This window comes from Equus przewalskii, chromosome 3, assembly GCF_037783145.1.
Source record: "Equus przewalskii isolate Varuska chromosome 3, EquPr2, whole genome shotgun sequence".
Taxonomy (NCBI): domain Eukaryota; kingdom Metazoa; phylum Chordata; class Mammalia; order Perissodactyla; family Equidae; genus Equus; species Equus przewalskii.
The window spans coordinates 3550374-3570571 of record NC_091833.1 but is presented as its reverse complement, the minus strand read 5'-3'; the positions used below and the strand labels follow the sequence as shown (position 1 = coordinate 3570571).

The window sequence follows — 20198 nt, the reverse complement described above, 5'->3', positions numbered from 1 at the left end:
AATATTTCCTGAATAAAGAACATAGCACCTTCATCACAGCTCTTTAAGGAAGTCTTCATTCAAGTCCCTTCAGAAGGAGAAATTCTTCCTGCTTCCAAACGCCTCCTCCTGCCTCCGGATCATGTCCAACGTGCATTTTCAAGGCTCCTCCTCAAGAGTCTGGGCCACGAGCCCGACAGATTTTCTACTTCCTCTTGGAGCTTGTCCAAGTCCACAATCCTCTGTCTTTTACCCGAGCAGGAAGTTCCACCAGGAACCACAAGTAGACCATGTCGCCCTCAAAAAGCCCCACCCCTCCTGACAAGTGGCTCCCACTCCCGGCTGCATGTTGGACTAACATCCCGAGCTTTGTGGATTCCAAGCACCTGGCCCCGTGGCAGAGCTTCTGACAGGAGTGGGCGGGCACAGGCTTCAGGCTCTTGACAGTCTCCACATGGGAAGTCAACGTCCAGCCACCACCAAGGACACCTCTTCCAGGCGGCGCATGCATTCTTCAGGTTTTCATGATGGACAACGTGCCTCAGTGAGTCAGGACAAGAGCACGAGCCAGGCCCCAGGAAGAGAGGCTTAGAGCTGGGCCAGGGGTTCCTCTGCCAGCTTAGCTCTCCTCTGACACTTGTCTACTGTAACGGTCACACTAATATGCCCCCAGAGTCAGCAAGAATGGGGTTTATGAAAAAGTGTGCAAACCCTTGAGTCTGACGGAAGGAAAGTCGGAGTGGTGCTAACATGACATGGTTTCTTTTTCACCCATGTGTTCATCCCACTACGGATTTTTGAAACAGGAAAGTTCTTGAATGTGCTATTAGTACTAATATTACCAACACAGACCATTCTAGCTTTCCTACTTTGGCATAAGAAGTGACTGAAACGCCAAGTAACTCCTGTGGAAGACTTGTTATATCAGTTACCCAAAAGAAGATAAAAGCAAAACTTTTAGGGGCCGGCCCTGTGGCCTGTTTGGTTTAGTTTGGCGTGCTCCACTTCAGCGGCCTGGGTTTGGTCCACCACTCGTCGGCAGCCATGCTGAGGTGGCAACTCACATACAAAATAGAGGAAGTTGGCACAGATGTTAGCTCAGGGCGAATCTTCCTCAGCAAAAAAAAAAAAAGAGAGAGAGAGAGTATAAAACTTTTCCATAAAGCCCATAATCATTCTTCTGCATTATACAGAAAAGTAAAGCATTGAATTGCCTCCCCGGCAGCTGTGGGATAGCAGGACACACTATTCCATAGTAAATAGCTTTGAGCTCATGTGTAGAGATGATGACATGAAGCACAGGAGGAACAATTTCTGGTTGGAGTTGCTTACAGACTGGAAGAGCTGAGCTTTAGCTAGGATAAGAGCTCAGAGATGCCAAGTTACTTCAGAAGCTACACAGAGTCACGAGGCCAGGAGGCAACCCCAAGACCACTGGCACATCTCCCAGAACAAGCAAAGTCTGAGGTTTTCTAAAACAATCATAACGATGGCACAGGCTCGACAAAGAAACAGGTGTGTCCAGGTCCAGCATTTTCCTAAAGGAACCTTCTTTCCTGGCACCACTGCAAAATTTAAGAAATTGTTCTCCATTCCAGTTTGCCCATAACCCAAAACCCCTCCCCAAAGAAATCAAGGAAAAGGAACCATAAAAATTTAATTTTAATGATAGAGAAATAGTATATAGTACATTTCTTTCCACAGCAGCACTTCATTCATCTCTAAAAAATTTAACAAAATTAAGGCTAAATCAGAGCGATCTGACAGTAAAGGGATGTTTCATATGATGCTATTTTTAAAGAATGTCTTCATAAATATAGGATGCTCATCAGGCAAAAACTTTAAAAAAATGTTGAACAAGATACCAGACCTGGGAAATACAGTACAAAATGTGCTCCTCTATACTCATTTACTAATAACCACAACTTCCCTAGGAAGTTTCAAATGAGAATTTTTTTAAAAAATGAATGTTTATGACAGGATGCTAAGACTTTCTGGAGCTAAAATTCCACAGTACCATAGGCCATTTATTTTAGGGAATAAAACCAAGGACAGCTGAGTCTCCAACAATCTCTCTAGAAAAAATAAAAAGCGGAAGTGGACGGTGTCTACAAGTGCGGGAGACTCACATCGGAGGCTGCGGGGCTGGGAAGGCCGATCCTGCCGCCACGGCCTTTCCTGACCTGCAGGCAGGACCTTTCGAACGCCGCGCAGCAAAATGGCACCACTGCCTGTGAAGACAGAGGCTCCTGAGCGCCGACTCCAGCGGCCGGCCGGGAGGGGGGCCGTCTTTCCTTCCCGCCGCGTCGGCACCCTTGGCCGTATCTGCTGGCTAGCTTTCACCACTGCTTTCTGACTCGAGAGGGCCTTCAGCTGCTCCAGGATTTAAAATACGGGAGTCTTTTTTTTCTTTTTCCTCCAAAAAAGCATCTTCGAGGTAAATCGACAAGTCCAATGCTAGCTCCCCGCAGGCAGCCTCTCCCTCTAAAATCCTAGTCTCTGACAAGTGACACGACCCCCTGAGACACAGACACCCCTGCCTTCAGAGCCCCAGGCACACGTTTTCGGGGAGCTGCCCTTCTCCCTTCGCCCCTTCTGCGCACTGGTTCCCATTTGAACGTGCTCTCCTCCTCCACGCCCCCACTTGCCTTGGGGAATTCAAGTACTATTTTCACTGAAGGAGGGTCCTGGGTGTGTTGCTAACACCATCAACCCCTAGAGAAGGTGGTCTTACTTTTAACTATAAGCCTTACAGTCCTACTTTAACAAGGTCTTTTTACTTTATAAGAGGACCTATTACCCCGGCAGAGAATCTTCTCATATAACGTTAAAATTTTCATCATAAAGTAGCAGGTAGTAAGAAATAACTGAAGTTTTTTCTTTAACTTTGCATGACAATTTTGTTTTCCCATTTCTTTGGTTCTCAGGGCCTCAATTTCCCCTGAAGAAATAAAATGGAAGGTCAATGTCCGGGTGAATAACATCAAGTGTCCTCTTAAGACTTGTATGTGTTCCAAAGAATGCTAACATCTCTAAGAAACAGCATGCTGAGGTATATACACTGAAATGCATTTCTTACATAAATTCATACGTCAACACAGATAAACAGTTTGATAAACATCCAATTACCCCCGTTTATGCAGAGTAATTAATACCATAACACTATATGATCACACAGTTACATAAAGAAAGACAGTTTGGGGGTCTTGTACTTCAGTCAGTGGTTTTCAGACCTGGCTGAGCATCGGGCTGACCTGGCGGAGCTTTGCACTAACACGTCCCCTAGGCCCCGTCCACGAAGAGGCAGACCCAGCAGGCATGGCCTGGGACCCAGAAATTTTCATTTTTTTCCCTATAAAATTTGATGTTCCAACCCCCTTGTTATACAGAGGAGGACAGAGGTCCTAACACGTCAGGATGTCATCAAAGGCTGTCAGACCACCAGACCCAGGTCTCCTGTGTCACGCCACACGCCTCCCACAGCTGTCCCCGGCCCTGGCCCCATGACACTTCAGCCAAGCAGCCATTAGTAGACATTCTGTCGTTAGAAGTAGGTGGCAAGCTATTCGAGGGCACGGACCATGTCTCAAATTCCTCCTTACACAATTCCGGGTGATAAATGTCTAATAAATACTTGCTGTCTGGCAGTCACTCATCTAAGGCCTAATACTGTATTCGCTGCTCACATCTCTGTCTACAGTCCTCCAAGCAGATGCAGAATTGTCTAGCTGGATATCGAGATCCACCTGAGAGGGGTAGTAACTCCTGGATTTATAAAGCTGCCAGGTTCAGACAACAGGAATTTCAATGACAATACAGGTTCCATACGATTAATTGCCATGTCTTCCGCTTGTTCCTAAATTATATGACCTAATGAAAAGATAAATGAATCCAAGGGATAGAAAGAAGCCATTTACCTAGAAGGTCTGGCAAATATGAATTATAAAAATCCTAAGCTATTCTAAGGAGATAATCCTTAGCAATTGTAACAACTATATTTTTTTGAGTTCTGTTACATTTCTCTTGGTTTTCAATGTGTTTCCCCAGTCTTATAAAACATTCTTTTGTGGGTGGAGTCACCTCCTTTATAAAGCTGATAGTGAGCGACAAAACACGCAGCATCTGTGCTACAACATGGCAGCTCCTCTCTCTCTCTCTCCCCCTCCCCTCCCCCATATCTACATATTCACACACACACACACTTCCGTATGTGCATTCGTTTAGAGGTGGGGGAACACGACTTGTTATATTTTCTACTTGTAGCTATGAATCATGAACCATGTTATAAATAAGATAATTCTACCATATTGCCATCTTGATTGTAGATATGACATGGAAAAAAGGATAACCAAAACATTTAAAAAGCTCACAGGAAAATAGTAAAGAAAATTTAAGGTTAAAAATATTCAACTGGCACATGGGCCACTGGTGCCACACAGCCCAGCCCTGTCTGTGCCCACTTGACACACAGAGCTGTGCTGGAGCAGGGACAAGGAGGGCCTGCCAGAAGGACCCCGAGGGCCAGGGGAAGGAGCCAGGCCTCCACAGGAACTCCCCGCCCCCAGCTGGCCCGGCACCCCTTACTGAGAACTCCCTCTCCAGGTGACACTAAAGCTCTCCTGAAGAAAACGTCCTTAGAAATAATGTATGGATGGGGCCCCTCTCCATGCGAGCCCCCACACCGCAGCGAAGCCGTGCGTGCACGTGAACCCATTTTCTTCAAGGGCGGCCACAAGCGGCCAGCAGGATGGACCTTCCTCAGCTTGAACTTTGTTCTAATCTTTACAGAAGAGGAACTGTCTTCTCTTCTTTTTTCTTTTAACTGTTAATTCCAGCCTTCCTAGACACAGATCCCTAATCATCCCTCCAGATAATCTCTTAAAATCACACTGATAAGCTCGTTGATCCGTTTACTCATTCGCCCATATTTATGAAGGGGTGACTGGACCTGCAGATGGCGAGACTAGAAGAGCCCTCAGACATCCTGCATCCCGCGCCCCTCGTTTCCCCGAGGGCGAGTGAGGCAGGGCCAGCCCTACAGCCCAGGGCTCCTCACCCCCAACCCTGATCTATCCTGCTCACCACCCCACCCAAGCATTTAGCAAAACCTCATGCAAAATGTATGCACTTTTTCATTTCACAAATGAAAAAAATACAAGATGAAATAACTTTTCTACATTATGATTTATAAAGCTAATAAATATTGCAAAATGGAATGGTAGAACCAAAGGGTAAACGTACCTTAAAAAATGTAACGCAGGGTTTGTAAAGATTCTTTCCATTTTTAAAAAATTAAATGTTTTATGAAGTCATATGCTATATACATATGACAACTTTCCTGTCTTTCTGCATGGTGAAGAAGTCATTCCAAAGAGACGATACCACAAAACAACACTCAGAGAATACACGGTGCACAGCACTGACACTTACAGTCTGCGGTCCTCGTCTAAACAGCCGCTTGTGATCTAGACGCACACTACCAACATTAGCGAAGGAAACACCCATTTTCTACTTATTTAACCAGAAGGACGATTAAGCTGCTGCTAACACTGCAGTACAATATCAGATTCATAACAGATTCATAACTGTCATTATCTCAAGTGAAATCAAACCGAATTTAGTCAGGGGACTGACTGACTGACTGACTGACCGAACATCAATTCTGGACAGTTTTATTTAAAATAGTAGCGGTTCAGATGTCCAACACACCTCTTCAGGGACATTTTAATGAGTAATTCTATATGCCAAATTTACTTTCTTATGGACCATATATTTGAGTAGGAATATATCATATTTATAACCCCACTCCTTTAATAAAATTTACCGTGCCCATCTCTACAACATAGAGAGCTTTAAAATAAAATTTAAAAAAACCGTTAGCTGACAGTTACTGCTATGAAAGAAGAGTTTCAGTTGCTGTACACTCTAATCCCCCAGGAAGGTTACACCAAAAATGGAGGTTTTTATGACAAAATCACTCATTTATCTCAAAACCAAAACAAATAGAAAACAACATCATTAAGAGAATGTAAGTACTTTTCTGACCACTACTGCAGAAACATACAAACTCAGCAGACTACAGCCATGCAGGAATCAGCAATAGATAGGAAAGAATTAACAAATCAAACTCAGTACAACTTTAATAACTGGATTGAAAGTAGACTCTAAAACCAAAATATTTCTTCCTCAAGGCAACTGTTAGCTACAAAGGAAAAATGACTTCATATCCTTGGTCCATAAAGAATACACATTTATTTACATTCTCAATGGACTAAAAGAGGTTTTAAACTGTCACAATTAAAACTTTATGCTTCCAAAAATATCTATATGATCAATGCGCTTAACTTAAAGCTTCGGGTATTAATAACTTCATTTAGACTCCTTAAAAAACCAACACAAACATACTTTCTAGAGTGCAAAATGCTTCTTATTAAATACTTCAGTAACACAGAAGCGATTTGTCTTTAAACACAGGAATCTTTTGCCCAAGGATCATCACCACCAAGATGTCCATTGCCGGCAATGGACGGTGACCAGAACCCCCAGCTCGGGGAAAACGCAGCAGTAGAATTTGGCGTGCGGCTTCTGCGCCTGCCCAGACGACCCGGTTTATTTGTACAAACTCATTGTCGGACTCTGGTACATGCACATGTACGCATCACAAAGAAGTCTTCGCGCACAGCCTTGGATTCTTCTGGAGTCCAAGGAGTGCAGGTCTTCCAGGGACATTTTCAAGTACTCTCCTACTTCTGGGCATGGGGTCACTTGAGGAATGTTGAAGCCATTCTGCCCACCTACGGAGAAGAGGAAGAGCTGTACTCAGGGCAGCGTACAGTTCTAACCCCCCACCACAGCAATCCACAATTCTATAACCCAGTGAAGGCTACTTTTGAGGATGTGAAAGACCTTATTTTACTTGAGCCTCTTTTTAACCGTTTTCTCATTTTCTGATTTCTGAAAGAATTCTGGGACCAATAGTGAACAAAATTGGTAAAAGCACACATATCCTTAGCAAAGTCCAAAACCTACTTTGCAGGCTTCTCTCCGTATCCAATTAGGGAATAATGTTACACAAACAGATGCACACAACATTCAGCTCCCCACATTCCCACAGCCCAGCCCAGAAGCAAGCGCCCCACACACTCCACCATGAGACTGTCCAGTTCAGAGCACATCTAGTAAAATGAACACTATTTCACTTCCCTCAGTTTTAAAAATGTATCTGTGCAACTTGTGCAGGTTTTGTTTTACGTATCATTAGACTGAACGAAGATGGTGCGGGGCGGTTTTCGGAAGCCCAGGAAAGGCTGTTCTGGTGTAGCCTCCTAACAGCTTTCCCAAACATCTGCAACCCCTATGCTTTGGAGGCCCCCTGTCTGAGGCAAATGCTCAGTGAGGTAGGGACACGTCTACAGACGGGGCTGTGCTGTGTCCCTCAAGTGTCTGGGAGCCGAGAAAATGTTGAGAACACTTGGTGAAGAGCTTGGGCCTCTGGTCAAGAGGCTGCCACAAGGGGGTGTCCTTAGGAGACTGGAGCTTGAGAGAGTGGCTGAAAGAAAAACCGGGCCATGAGAAGAAGGCAGGAATGTGAAGTCACACCTTGCACCCCTGCCCAGGGCTGGTCCTCATCTGCACCTCCGGACAGGCAGGGGCGGGCTGTTTGACAACCGTTTCATTCCCGAGACCTAGGAGAGCCCCAGCACCTCACACGCACTCATCAGGTATGTGTTAAATAATGTCTAAGCATCCTAGAAAATGCCCCAGAAGCTTCAGTATATTCCCCATCTCAGGAAGGATTACACACAGAATAGTTTATTTTACCAAAGAAGATATTTACTTCTATTCTTAGCTTTATCGTTTGGAAGACAACATGGTTTAGTATAAAAACATGAGCACTGAAGTCCGGAAGACTGAACTAAACACAGGCTACGTGACCTCAGGCACCTGAAACCTCAGCTTTAGTAACAGGAAACCAGGAATAATTCCCCGAGTAAGGGTTTAGGTCTAACGACTTAATGTACTTCCCAGAGAGCTTGGCACGTAAGCACTCAGTAAACAGCCGCTACGGCTTGTACAGAAAATGAGAGGAGCCTGAAAGGAACAGAAGCTAAAGCCCAAAATAAAACCGCTCAGCCCTAAAATATGAATTTTAGGATTTTTTTTTAGCAAAGACCATACATACGCATGTCAACATACCACAACACTATTACTCCTCAGTTTGGTAGCAGGGCTGTTTGCACTTCTAGATTTAAGACTGTGTCACCAAGATATTCCTGAAGGGCTTTTCACACAACCTACTTGATGACTCAGAACAGGCCACCCCGCTACGAACTGTCCCACGACAAACGCAAATGGCGCAGCGTAGAGAAGAAAGGTTTCTAAATACCATCCCGGTCGGCCATGCTGTCGAAGAAGAGCCAGGCAGAGTCGTCTTTCCCGTACTTCACGAACGCAACATAGTGGCTCGTTTCTATGCAGAGGACAGCAAATAACTCCATCTTCTGGCAGGGGATGCAGCCGTGTCTCCAGTCCCAGTCGGGCAGATCTTTGGGAAGTGACACCGGGTTATACTGGTGATTCAGTCTCTTGGGATGAAGGTGGACCTAAAATGGAACATGAAGATAATGCCATTAATGAGCCAAACTCCATGTTTCAAGTGAACCGCCTCCACTCAGTCTAGCTGAATACATCCCTGTAAATACCAAGTACTTCAGAGAAGTCTAAGTGAACAGAAGACGCATAAACAATATCACTTAATTACGAATTTTTTAAACTTAATTATGATTTTGACAGCCTTTCAAAATCTTAAATCTGTTTTCAACCAAAAATAATTGACTTTTTACTAAAAGAACAACCATCCAACAAAGTCAAACTTACTTGAGTGTTGCAGGTTTTACAAAACTGCTTGATTTTTCCAGCAGAGATGTCAGGATCATCGTAGCACTCTCTACACTCGTACATGGCGAGCCCTCCACAGATGCGGCACTGCCTGGGGGCTAAACGGTGGGAGCGGAGGGTGGTTAGGGGCCTTTCAAAGACCCATTCTTTCATTAAAAACATTCAAGAGAAAAGTCAAGCTTTAAAAAAGATAATGTTCATGGACTCAAAGAAGTCTACCCCTTCCCATCTCCATAAACTTTATGTTGGATTCAGGATATCTTTAAAGACATTTTCTCTGACCAAATGACAATTTTGTAAAATAATAGACTCAAGAGTATTTCCTCCCAATGAAATAATGTCTATTGATGAAAACTCCAAGACACAAGAAAGTATAAAGAAGAAAACTGAAAGCATCTACACTTTCAGTTAGCAAGAGATAACCACTGTCAATACTATCGTGAATTTTCTCCAATAATTTTATATCTGCATATTTACAGAACTCTGTGTGTGTGTGTCCACATTGTGTGCAGCTCCTCGTGTAGAGAGCATCAACATACCTTTTCACTCAATGTTACATCATGACTGCTTCCACACACACTGGTCTTCAAAAACATGAGCTTTAATGGCAGCAGTTTTGTTGTACAACTACGTCATAATTCATTTAACTACTCTCTTCTTTTAATACATAGATTGTTTCTAATTTCTTAGTCATGTAACAATAAACATATTTACATACCAAATATTTATTTGCATGTCTGATTATTTTCTCAGAATAAATTCCTAGAACTGAAAGTATTAGCTTAATATTTCCAGGCTCCTCAGTTACTGAATTGCCTTTTAGAAGACTTGGATCCTGTTGGACTCTGACAATTAATGAGAATGACCTGACAGACTATTTTGGAAAAACGAACAAAACAAACTAAAAAATCTTATACTTACTATCTTCAAGTAAATCCGTTATATTTAATTCCAGAGAAGGAAAAATTTTTTTAAATAGTTTAAAGTCTTTTCCAAATCGAGGCATCTGAATAATCAGACATGATGGTGCCTAAAAAAATATATATATATTTTTAGAAACAATGTGCTGAAAAAATTTTTCCCAATAAAACTGAAACAGGTGTGGCTGTCAGACCAAGCAGTGGTTTCACCACAACCTTGATGGCCTGTACGACAGGACCCACACGTGAAAGTGGAGTGTGGAGGCCGGGCTCCAAAACCCACCAGTCTTCAAACATTCCAAACCCATGGACATACAAACACCCAGAGGCGCAGCAGGTCCACAGCCGTGGGCCTCTAATGAGACGACAGCGATCCAGAGTGACAGTCTACTTTGGGCTTATATTTAACAAAGGTTTTGAAAAAACTGTGTGTGCAAGTATAAGAAACTGTCAATAGTGTGAACAACACTATTCCTGAAATTTCAGTAAATAAATAACTGTGGCTCTTAGGGTTTTACTGCAACATTCCTTCAAAAATGAATACAATAAAAACAAACCACAGGCATGTACTACTAAGATCATGAAGACACTCAGTAAACAGTAAAAGAAAAATCCTTTCCTTTTGCTTTGAATACTAATTTAAAATTTTCAAGATACCAACCAGCTTGCTATTTTCTTTGGCATCAAAAATCCAAAAGATTCAAGCTTAATTCTAAGTCATTTTCTCTAAGGACACAGCTAAAACACTCTATTTTTTAAATTTGTGTTTTGTTAACAGTTTGTTTCTAACTGTTCCCAGTGCAATAAAATTAACAGTTACTGAGTAGTCTTAATAGTTATCTTAAGAGTAGTCTTAAGAATACTAAGGACTTTCATAAAAAATATAATTATCACTAACCTCTGCAAATTTCAGGTTACTGTTGATAAAAGACCATTCTAACAACTGCTGAATTGTAGGAACTCCAACTTTCTCATTTTTTTCCATAAAAATTTGATAGAAGTAACAATCTTGTACTTTTTGACCTGCTGATCTAAAAATATGCAGGAAAAAACACATATAATTTATTTATGAAATGCTTAAATCAAAACATGAAGTTGTACCAGCAGTATTTGAGAACAGAAAAGCTATGAAGTTGATGGTGCAACTTTGGATAGTCAGAGCAACAGGAGAAAGAAAATAATTTAGATTCAATAACTAAACATACTTGCGCATAAGACCTTAAAAATGATTTCTTATTTTAGTTTTCATACTGAAAATTCCCTTAGTGATCAGCAAAAAAAATAATGGAGTAACACCCACAATCAGGCAGCACTGTGTGAACAGTAATAACCAGAAGTTAAAATCACTTGGTTCAACTTAACTGTCCAAATCTAGAGAGCAGCAAACTGCACGTAATGCTTGAAATGGGACAATAAATTCTTCTATGCCTGAGTGGACAGGCCCTTAGAGACCTTCAGGCCAAACTTTTCAGTTCTAAATGAAGGCCCTCAGATCTCGGGAAGAAGAATCACTTCCCAGCATCTCAAGGCAGAGCGCGTCCTAACAACCACTTACGAGTCTTTCCATGAAAGCTGCCTCTTTAGATGGCCACTCGTTTATTCCACAAAGACCAAGTGAGCGCCTACTTATGCCAATCACGGTGTTATTGAACACTTTCCCATCTAAATATTTAACTATAGAATGCCATTATTTTTAAGACTAACTCTACCAAAAGGATTAGTGATCTTTAAGTTTACTATTTACCCTTTTAGCAGAATTTTTGGGTATAGAATCAGACTATTTATAGCTAGATTTCAAGACATTTTAGTTTTCATAATAAAACCTCAGCTACTCAGAGTCCAACCTTCAGAAACCCTCAGCTTCCCAAAGGAACTTATACCCTTAAATAAACAAAACTTGTCTGGTGATAAAGTAGGACATTCTTGAGAACCCACAACAAATAAAAACAAATTATAAAGAAGAAACCTGAAGGTTATGCCATATCAATATTTTAATTGGTTGTTGATACTATATAAGGCCAGCATTTTTCTATGAAAGCCAAAAGCATGAAAAAAATTAGTAGGTAACACCAAAAAAAAAAAACAGAAACTAAGAAAGCAGAAAGTAGTAGAGGTCAATAGTTGCAATGATTAGAAATAATAAGGGTGACGGAGGAGGGGATGGTGATTGAAGGGAGCACCCAGTGGCGCACACTGAGAGCCAGAAGTGAGGATGTGAGACAAATGGCTTTGTGATACTGCGGCAGAAGAATTGGGAGGCTGGGCGGACAACCACCACTCAAACCCCATCACTAAAGCTTCCGAAGCCTAAAACCCTAGAGGAATTAGCTGCTCACTAAGACACACATATACAAGAATCTCAACAAAGTTGGTGCTGTTGTCCAAAACTGTACAATTTAGATTGCCATTTGCCACTAAGAAAATCTAAGAGAAGGGTACAAATGTTGCATTACTTTAGGAAAAAACAAACATCTACAGAAAAGATAAAAACGTTCATGTATTTGTACAATATTGGTTTATCTACTTTCATAACACAGACCATAATGGGCGGCCACTAAAATTCGCTACAGATTCTGGGTTATCTAGCACTATGGAATATAACACATCTGTGTAATAAGAACACCCAGACCATGTTCTACAAGGAGAGGTCCTCAGTAGCACAGTTTGAAGATTGCCCCATGCCTGTGCTCCTCGATTGCTGATTTTATCCCATCATTTTTCGTGGAACGCTTTGCCTCTGTTCACTACCCTCTCGTTAGTGACTATGACTTCAGTTTCATCTTATCTTTCACACTTCACACATGATTAGTCATTATTATTACTATTACCTTCATTGTTACTGTTTTTTAAATATGAAGGCTTAATTTACCCACATTTACCAATATCTTGATTTTCCCTTATTTCTTGCATATAACTCCTTTATTCTAAATTCAGTTCTGTCTTACTAAAGTATATCCTGTAATAAGTCTCTGAGTGGTAATTCAGTCCTGGTTCCTCCTGCTCAGGAATTGTGTGCATCTTTATTCTTAGAATTTAAGTCTGTCAAAAATTCTGAAAAATATCAGCTATTATCTCTCAAAATATTACTTATTTCCCTACTCTCTTTAATGTCTCCTTCCAAAACTATAATTAGAATCTATCTTCCATGTCTCTTATCTTCCCTTATATTCCAATTCTTTATTCCTTTGGGCTAAATTCTGGATACTTTCTTTAGACCTGTCTTCCAAATGAGCAATTCTCTCTTCAGTTGTGCATACTGCATCCAGTGAGGTACCTGTACCCTCCCATCCATATATTATACATATGGAGATATATTTTTTATTCTATTTCTGGGAATTCTATTTTTGTTTATTTGATTTTCTTTGTTACCCAATCTGCATTTATCCTCCATAGGCATCTAAGTCCTTTTGTCTCTTCAATCATTTAAGAATATTTTATAGTCTCTTTTAGACCGTTTTCCTATTTCAGATTTTTCAGGTACTCATGTTCCTACTTGTTGCATCAGCTGACTCTCCCTCAGTCAAAAAGAAAGGTCTGTGGAGGGGAAGAATGACACACACACAAAAGGCTAACTTTCAAAGTGTCTTTTTATAATCTTGAAGCCAGTGATTCTCAGTATGAAGAGGCTGCTGAAGGGTGAGGGGAGGCAGTGCACCTCTCAGGGGGTGCCAGAACTTCCCAGGGCCTCCTCCAAACTCGACAAGACCTCCAGACACTGAGACGTGTTCCCAGATGTATCTGAGCCGTCCCCACCCCTGTGGGAACCACTGCAGTACTCATCCTATGTTACTACTGGGGGTGGATTACATCCCTATGGTGTGGTGGGCTTGGAAAAAAAAGAATGACAACTGTTTTAATCATCTGGAATTTATCTCTTCAAAATGAAAACCAAAAGGCCTTTTTTTCTCCAAATTGACTACTAGATTCCCTACATCAAGTATTAAACATATATCTTTCTGTCCCCATTTGTGTTTGAAGGCTGACTTACCCTGAAATACTACATACAGTCAATTCTATTTCTGAGCTTTCTATTCAGTTCTATTGATCCATATTTCTAATTTTATACCAGTATCACACTGTTTTAATGTCTACTGCTTTGCCTTTATAGCTTATAATAGAACTCTTTTTAAAAACTTCAATATTTTCACCTATTTCATCTTGTAGAGAACTTTAAAATCACTTTACTGAATTCCAAAAAAAGGTTAAGATCTTGCTTATGTGCAAATTATGTAAAAAATTAATATATTTAAGTTATTTAATATTCCTACCTGGAACACAATCTTTCTCACTAATTAATCAAATCATTTTTAGCTCTCAACAAGTTTTTTAAATTTTATTAAATTGACCTCTTGACATTTTATACTTTCATGAAGTATAAAATTATCCCTTTTCTATATTTGGTAGAAGATATACAGAAATGATATTAATTTCTATGGTTAATTTCTATATGGCCAAATTAAAAATTCTTTTAATTCTAGCAATTTCAAAACAATTTTCTAGGACTTTCTAGGTGTACATGTGGCTATTACCATCTTTGAATAGATAATAAATATCTATTCTTGATGTTTACATATCATGTCATATTTCACTCATTAAAACTTCCAAAACAATATCAAATTATAACGGTGGTATTATCTACCGCTCCTTCTTCTCATCCACCAATTCGACACTGGCATCAAAGGACATCACTTAAAACAGAGATGAGTAAGAGCACTTGTCTGTGGTTAGCTTTTAGGGAAGTAAATAGGATATTAGCAAGATTCCCAAGAGAGAAACCTAGACTGAAATGTAAACCTAGAAGCCTTCGCAGCATTTAAACTGTGAAAATTAAACTAGCTGGAAAGTTCACCCATTAAAACATCTCACCAAGAACTTTACTGCATTAGATTCAAGGCTTTCATTCAGCCTCAGGGAGGAGAAAAGACCAAGTTACAAAACTGGGAACACGGGAGTTAATTAAGGTAATTAATTCTTTGAGTGCTAGGTAGTCAAAATTAGTGTTGTCACGGTGTTTGATTAGGTTAGAATAAGATTCTCTTAAAGGGTTCATGAATTTAAATTAAAAATTTACATAAAGTTTTACAATAAAATGATTTGCAATAGCAGTCATTACTATGGTTAAAATTAAAAGCACAAGTTTACATTGGATTCGTTTTTCAAGTTAAGTATGATACTAAGAAGAACAAATCCAATTTAGTTTAACAAATTAAATTAATTTGCAGTGTAGGAACCTAACGTATTAAGATCCCTAAGCAAATACGATATTAAGTAATCACTAAGGAGATCGTTTCTACTGAATGATGGATGTGGAGATAATGACTATTTTTCCAAGACTTCTGTAACAATTTAAAAGTTACCTTATTTTTAACAATGGTTCTACCCTTAAAATATGATGAAACAGGATATTCAAGAATTCTTCAGGATCTAGGAAAAAACAGAAAATCATAAAGCCACAGATAAAATTTTCAAATCCTCCATTTTTTATTTATAACAGTCATATTCCTATACTGAATTCAATTTCATGATCAATATTATTTCAATTAAAATCATAGCTCTCTGGGGCTGGCCCCGTGGCCGAGTGGTTAAGTTCGCGCACTCCGCTGCAGGCGGCCCAGTGTTTCGTTGGTTCGAATCCTGGGCGCGGACATGGCACTGCTCATCAGACCACGCTGAGGCAGCGTCTCACATGCCACAACTAGAAGGACCCACAACGAAGAATATACAACTATGTACCGGGGGGCTTTGGGGAGAAAAAGGAAAAAATAAAAAAAATCTTTAAAAAAAAAAAAAAAAAAAAAAAAAAAAAAAATCATAGCTCTCAAGTTTTCCTAAAGAAAATACAAATGATACTTAAAAGTTATGATAAAGTATTATGTTCCAATTTTGTTATAACATTGCATTTGAAAGGGTATAATAATTCACATATAGTGAAATAATTTTAAATTCTTGAGAGGTTTAAGATAAGTGGAATAAAACCTGAAGTATGACCTTGTTTTTTCCTGCTATTTAAATAATTATCAAGTCTCTAAACATTATAGCTAGATACACTATGCTGCTAACACATCCAAAGTCAGGAGTTGACTCTCTGAGTAAATAACCCATCAGCAATGACTAGATAAAACACTGCCTCTGAAAGGTAAGCCAGCTCTTTTGTGACTCCCTTTACAGCAAGGGAAGCTAAGTGGGAAGATGCAGATGACTCAATGCCACCCTTCACCCCGGAAACGGAAACAATTCCGAATATCACTGCCAGACGGACAGGAAAGAACCCCTTACGTATTCATCCAATATACAGGAACCAGCCAGCTTTTTAAAGGAATTTATTATTCCACATCATCACTTTTAGAAGAGAGAAAACATTTACAGAAAGGGGAGAAAATTGTACGTCATATAGAAAGAAATTTCTAATTTAAAATAAAACCCCTAAAACTACACAGACACACATTTCAGCCAGTAATTTAGCATATGCTTTCAAGTTATTTTTAATGCATATCCTATAAATTAAGACAGTCACCTTTTTCTTCAGAGGTAAATCCTGATGCAGCCTCAACTTTTTCAAGTATTTTCCTCAATTTCATAATCTTTGTTGCACACACATATCCATATCTACGTTAGTAAAAAACTATTAATTAATTAATACTGGCATATATATTTAATTAATATAACACATTTCTATAATCACACATTTCTTCTATAACTCCAACATGTCATAAATCAATAGGCTAGACAATTATTTTGAAAAATACAATTATAGGTTTCTTCTTGAGGTTTGAAAAATTAAAAATCTAAAATCAGAATTATCCCAGACACATTATTATACCATAAAAATAACTGTCACATATTAATACAAGAAAAAATATTTTAAATTTATGATGACTGGTTTTTTAATATTATTTCCTTAAGAAATTAAAGCATTTACTTTATAAAGAGAATATACAATTTTGACAGAGTCTTTTTAATTCTAAAGGATAAAACAGCCACCAAGAGGAATGGAAAAAGCATTGCTAAGAAACTGAAAATCTAAAATATGCAATCAAACCAATCATAATTATGATACTTTCTCTCATTTTTGTCTGAATACAGGACACAGTACTGTCCAACACAGTTGGACAATAGTATCCAAATAATGTTCATTAACAGACTTATGGTATTTGGGAGACAAAGAAGGAAGTGGCAACACGTCTGAGAGTTTTGGATTTGATTTGTCTTGTTCTAACATCAATTATTTGGGGGGAAATAGACAATAAGTTTAAAAATTTGCATAAGACAAAATAGTTGAAGTAAAAATCAAGACTCATAATTATCTTAAAGGGTAAAAACTACAGTCGTTTTCATCATTTTCAGAATTTAAGGAAAATAAAAGATAGAAGTGGGAAAGTTTATTCCCTTAAAATTTACTTTCCAGGTCATGTTATATTAGGTCATTCTGAATGCCCGCTACAGTTCAAGTATTCTGCATTTTTTGGTCAAAATCTTATATCAAACTATTTTTAAATTTTAATTGTTAAATGAGAAAAGTATGTCACAAAATTTAAATTCATCTGAATATGGACTTTAAATTACGTAATTTTTTCTCTGTATTCCTGAATGAACAGATTTGTGTTATGGTCTATCGCCCTACTCTTCAGAACTTAAATTTTATAGTGTGACATTATCATACCATAACTACTATTACTTATCAAAAATCTTTACTAGCTGTCTTGTCCCTTATGATTATACCATTACAAATTGCCTCCTGTGGCCAAAGAAAGATATTTATAATTCTTAAACTAGGAAATGACCAAAACATCACCTGTGTAAGGAAGGTGGAGGGAGGCCTAAATATATTCCTTTAACCAAAAAATATGTTAATAAAATACATCTCATCTGTTTCTAACACAAAAGGATTAAATACTAGCTATTCTATAAATAAAACTCCCCTTGCTCCTTTTCTTTCTGAAAAAATTCTGTTTAAGAAGCCAGTACCAACTGGACTAATAAACATGATGACTGTTAGGGGTGCTATTGGAATAAACTATTTCCGAAGATAAGAATCCCAAGTACCTCACATCAGCTTTCCTAAACCTATTGCAATTGCTAAATGGTAGTATACGTCTACCAAATGTTGTAATCATTTCATGGCATACACTATGTGCTACACCTTGGCCAGATTTAATAAATTAAATAAGCTAAGACAGTACAAAGACCAAAAGGCTAAAAAAATTGTTAATACTTAATCAAGAGAACTAATTTTCACCCATTTCTTACTAAATGAAAGCAAGGTATCAATTATTACTGTACCAAAAAAAAGCAAATAGGACAACATCCAAAGGCAGAATAACTATGTATCTTCCACTTACATTCTCAGAGGGTTGACAATTTCTGTCCTCAGCAGCTCTTGAGTTTCACTGTAATATTCTACATCATTCTTTTCTTTGGGTCTAAGTAACACAGTGTCCAGAACAGAACTAAAAGCAAACAAGCTGCAAAATAAGGATATTTTTCCTCATGTTACAAACATATTTTTTTGAGAAACAAATACTAAAAAGAATGTGAAGAGAAAAAATGCAAAGTCTGGAGAAAAATAACATACAAATTAGTGATTTTCATTAACACAGGTACCCAAGACCCCTATTAAGGTTCCTAGAGTTCAATCATCAGGGCCTAGAGGTCCTTCCAGGTCAAGGAGAATACTAATATCGAGAAGGCAAGCCACAGGATAAAAACCTGCGTAGAGTATACAAGAAAACTTCTGCACAAAAGTTGAAAGAGGGCCTACAAATCTGAGTCAAACTACCACAGACAGCCGAGGAGGACGTTTGGGAACACCTCCCAAGGCAAACATACACCCAAGCCAGGACCACTGGAGGTGTGTACTTCTCTCTCCCCACGCCCCTTTGCGGAGAGCTCGATTTCTTTAAATGCCAAAATCACTTGTGAGTGACTACCAGTGGTAACTTGCTGGTATTAAAGAAAAAGAAAACTTGGCTAATAGAGATTTTTATCAGGAACTCTAAAGAATATGACATCAATTTTGTAAGGCTTGTTTTTGTCAACACATCTGAGAGACTGAAAGTATATTCTGCCAAAAAAGAAAAAAGGCTCACCAATTTTTTCTTCTCCCTACTTTTAAAATTTTAACATCCCATTAACTTCCTCATTCTTATGACATGGCTGTACAGGGCTGGCAGGTTACACTCATTTTAACTGGCAATGTACTTGGTTCAAACTTCAGAGTGTAAAACTTCTTGCCATGTTAAGTTGTTCCACTTTGGAATAAATTATATATACGAGAGCAACTGTGCTTCCACTGAAATAATTCTTTAAAATAAAGTAATTCTATGATTGCCTCTATCCAGTAAAACAAACACACACCAACCGAGGGCTTATTGCAAATCATGTTATTTGATATGTCCACGAAGATACTGTACTTATTCTCTTCTGTTATATGATTTCCCAGATACCCTCAGAATATCTGTTTCACTTGTAATGCTGTCATTCACCTCTCACTCGTCATTCACTACTTTTCTATATTAAATTTTTGGATATAGGCACATGAGACAACATTCAATACGTTCCAAGGAGTATATAATGAAACGCAAATCGCTTTCCTTCCCAGACAATCCCCAGCCACTCAGTTTCTCTATTCGGAGGTAGTTAGCAGTTGCTTTCTCTCTCTCACACACACACACACACACACACACACACACACAGGTGTCCCTGCCCCATGGCACTAGCTATACCTACTGCATTCGTTTTAAACTCACCAGAATAAGGTCGAGTCTAAGTAACAAGAATTGTAATGCCCCTGGATACCTTTCTTCTTTCCGATCATTATCTCTAAGCCCTCTTTTTCCATCTTTGGTGGAGTATTTTCTTCTACTACTTCACTTAAGTAGCCGCCAAATGCTGAAAAGATAAAAATGAAAACGAAAAGAATTCTTTCCAACTACTACAGTATGTATTCCCATATATATTTCTGCATTTTAAAAGTGTATTTTTGTATTTTGATGCAAAATTTGTTTCTCAACTTAGAACTAAGTTAAAAGTAGGTTTTGGTTAATTGTTATTCAGCTTGGCTTGTAAAAAATGCTACTGTTCATTTTCAACCTCACCTCCTCCACAATTTAAAAAACATTTTAGAGTATTAAGTAATGTGTAAGAAGCATCTGCCAAGTAAAATATTTTGTTCCCCAAATACTCTATCATTTGTCTGAAGATGTTTCACTTTCAAGTTGGAAAAGAAAACAAAAAATTCTAAAGTACTATTTCAACTGTAATGAAAAATGTTTTCCTTAAAGATGGCTTTCCTATGCATACCTGCTTAACCCTCAGGATGCTTCACCATCATTAATCACAACCAGAAAGGGACAGCATCAGGAAACTGCCACCTACTACCCGTGATGGGGAGAGCTGTCCCTC

At 39.0% G+C, this 20198-nt stretch overlaps 1 protein-coding gene across 11 annotated transcripts in view; it reads right to left on the bottom strand.

Annotated features, from left to right (window-relative positions):
• Positions 1 to 1622: 1622 nt before the first annotated feature.
• The window catches only part of CYLD (CYLD lysine 63 deubiquitinase), a 70737-nt gene continuing 52161 nt past the window's right edge, over positions 1623 to 20198 (bottom strand). For all 11 annotated transcript variants that reach the window (XM_070611872.1, XM_070611873.1, XM_070611874.1 and 8 more), the window contains 9 exons: positions 19544 to 19685; positions 18137 to 18259; positions 16312 to 16403; positions 15155 to 15221; positions 10696 to 10828; positions 9799 to 9907; positions 8857 to 8975; positions 8366 to 8582; positions 1623 to 6773 (listed from right to left, as the gene is read on the bottom strand). In XM_070611872.1, the coding sequence (XP_070467973.1) occupies positions 6589 to 6773; positions 8366 to 8582; positions 8857 to 8975; positions 9799 to 9907; positions 10696 to 10828; positions 15155 to 15221; positions 16312 to 16403; positions 18137 to 18259; positions 19544 to 19685 (1187 nt within the window). In that variant the 3' untranslated portion in view covers positions 1623 to 6588. The remainder of the gene's footprint in view (positions 6774 to 8365; positions 8583 to 8856; positions 8976 to 9798; positions 9908 to 10695; positions 10829 to 15154; positions 15222 to 16311; positions 16404 to 18136; positions 18260 to 19543; positions 19686 to 20198) is intronic.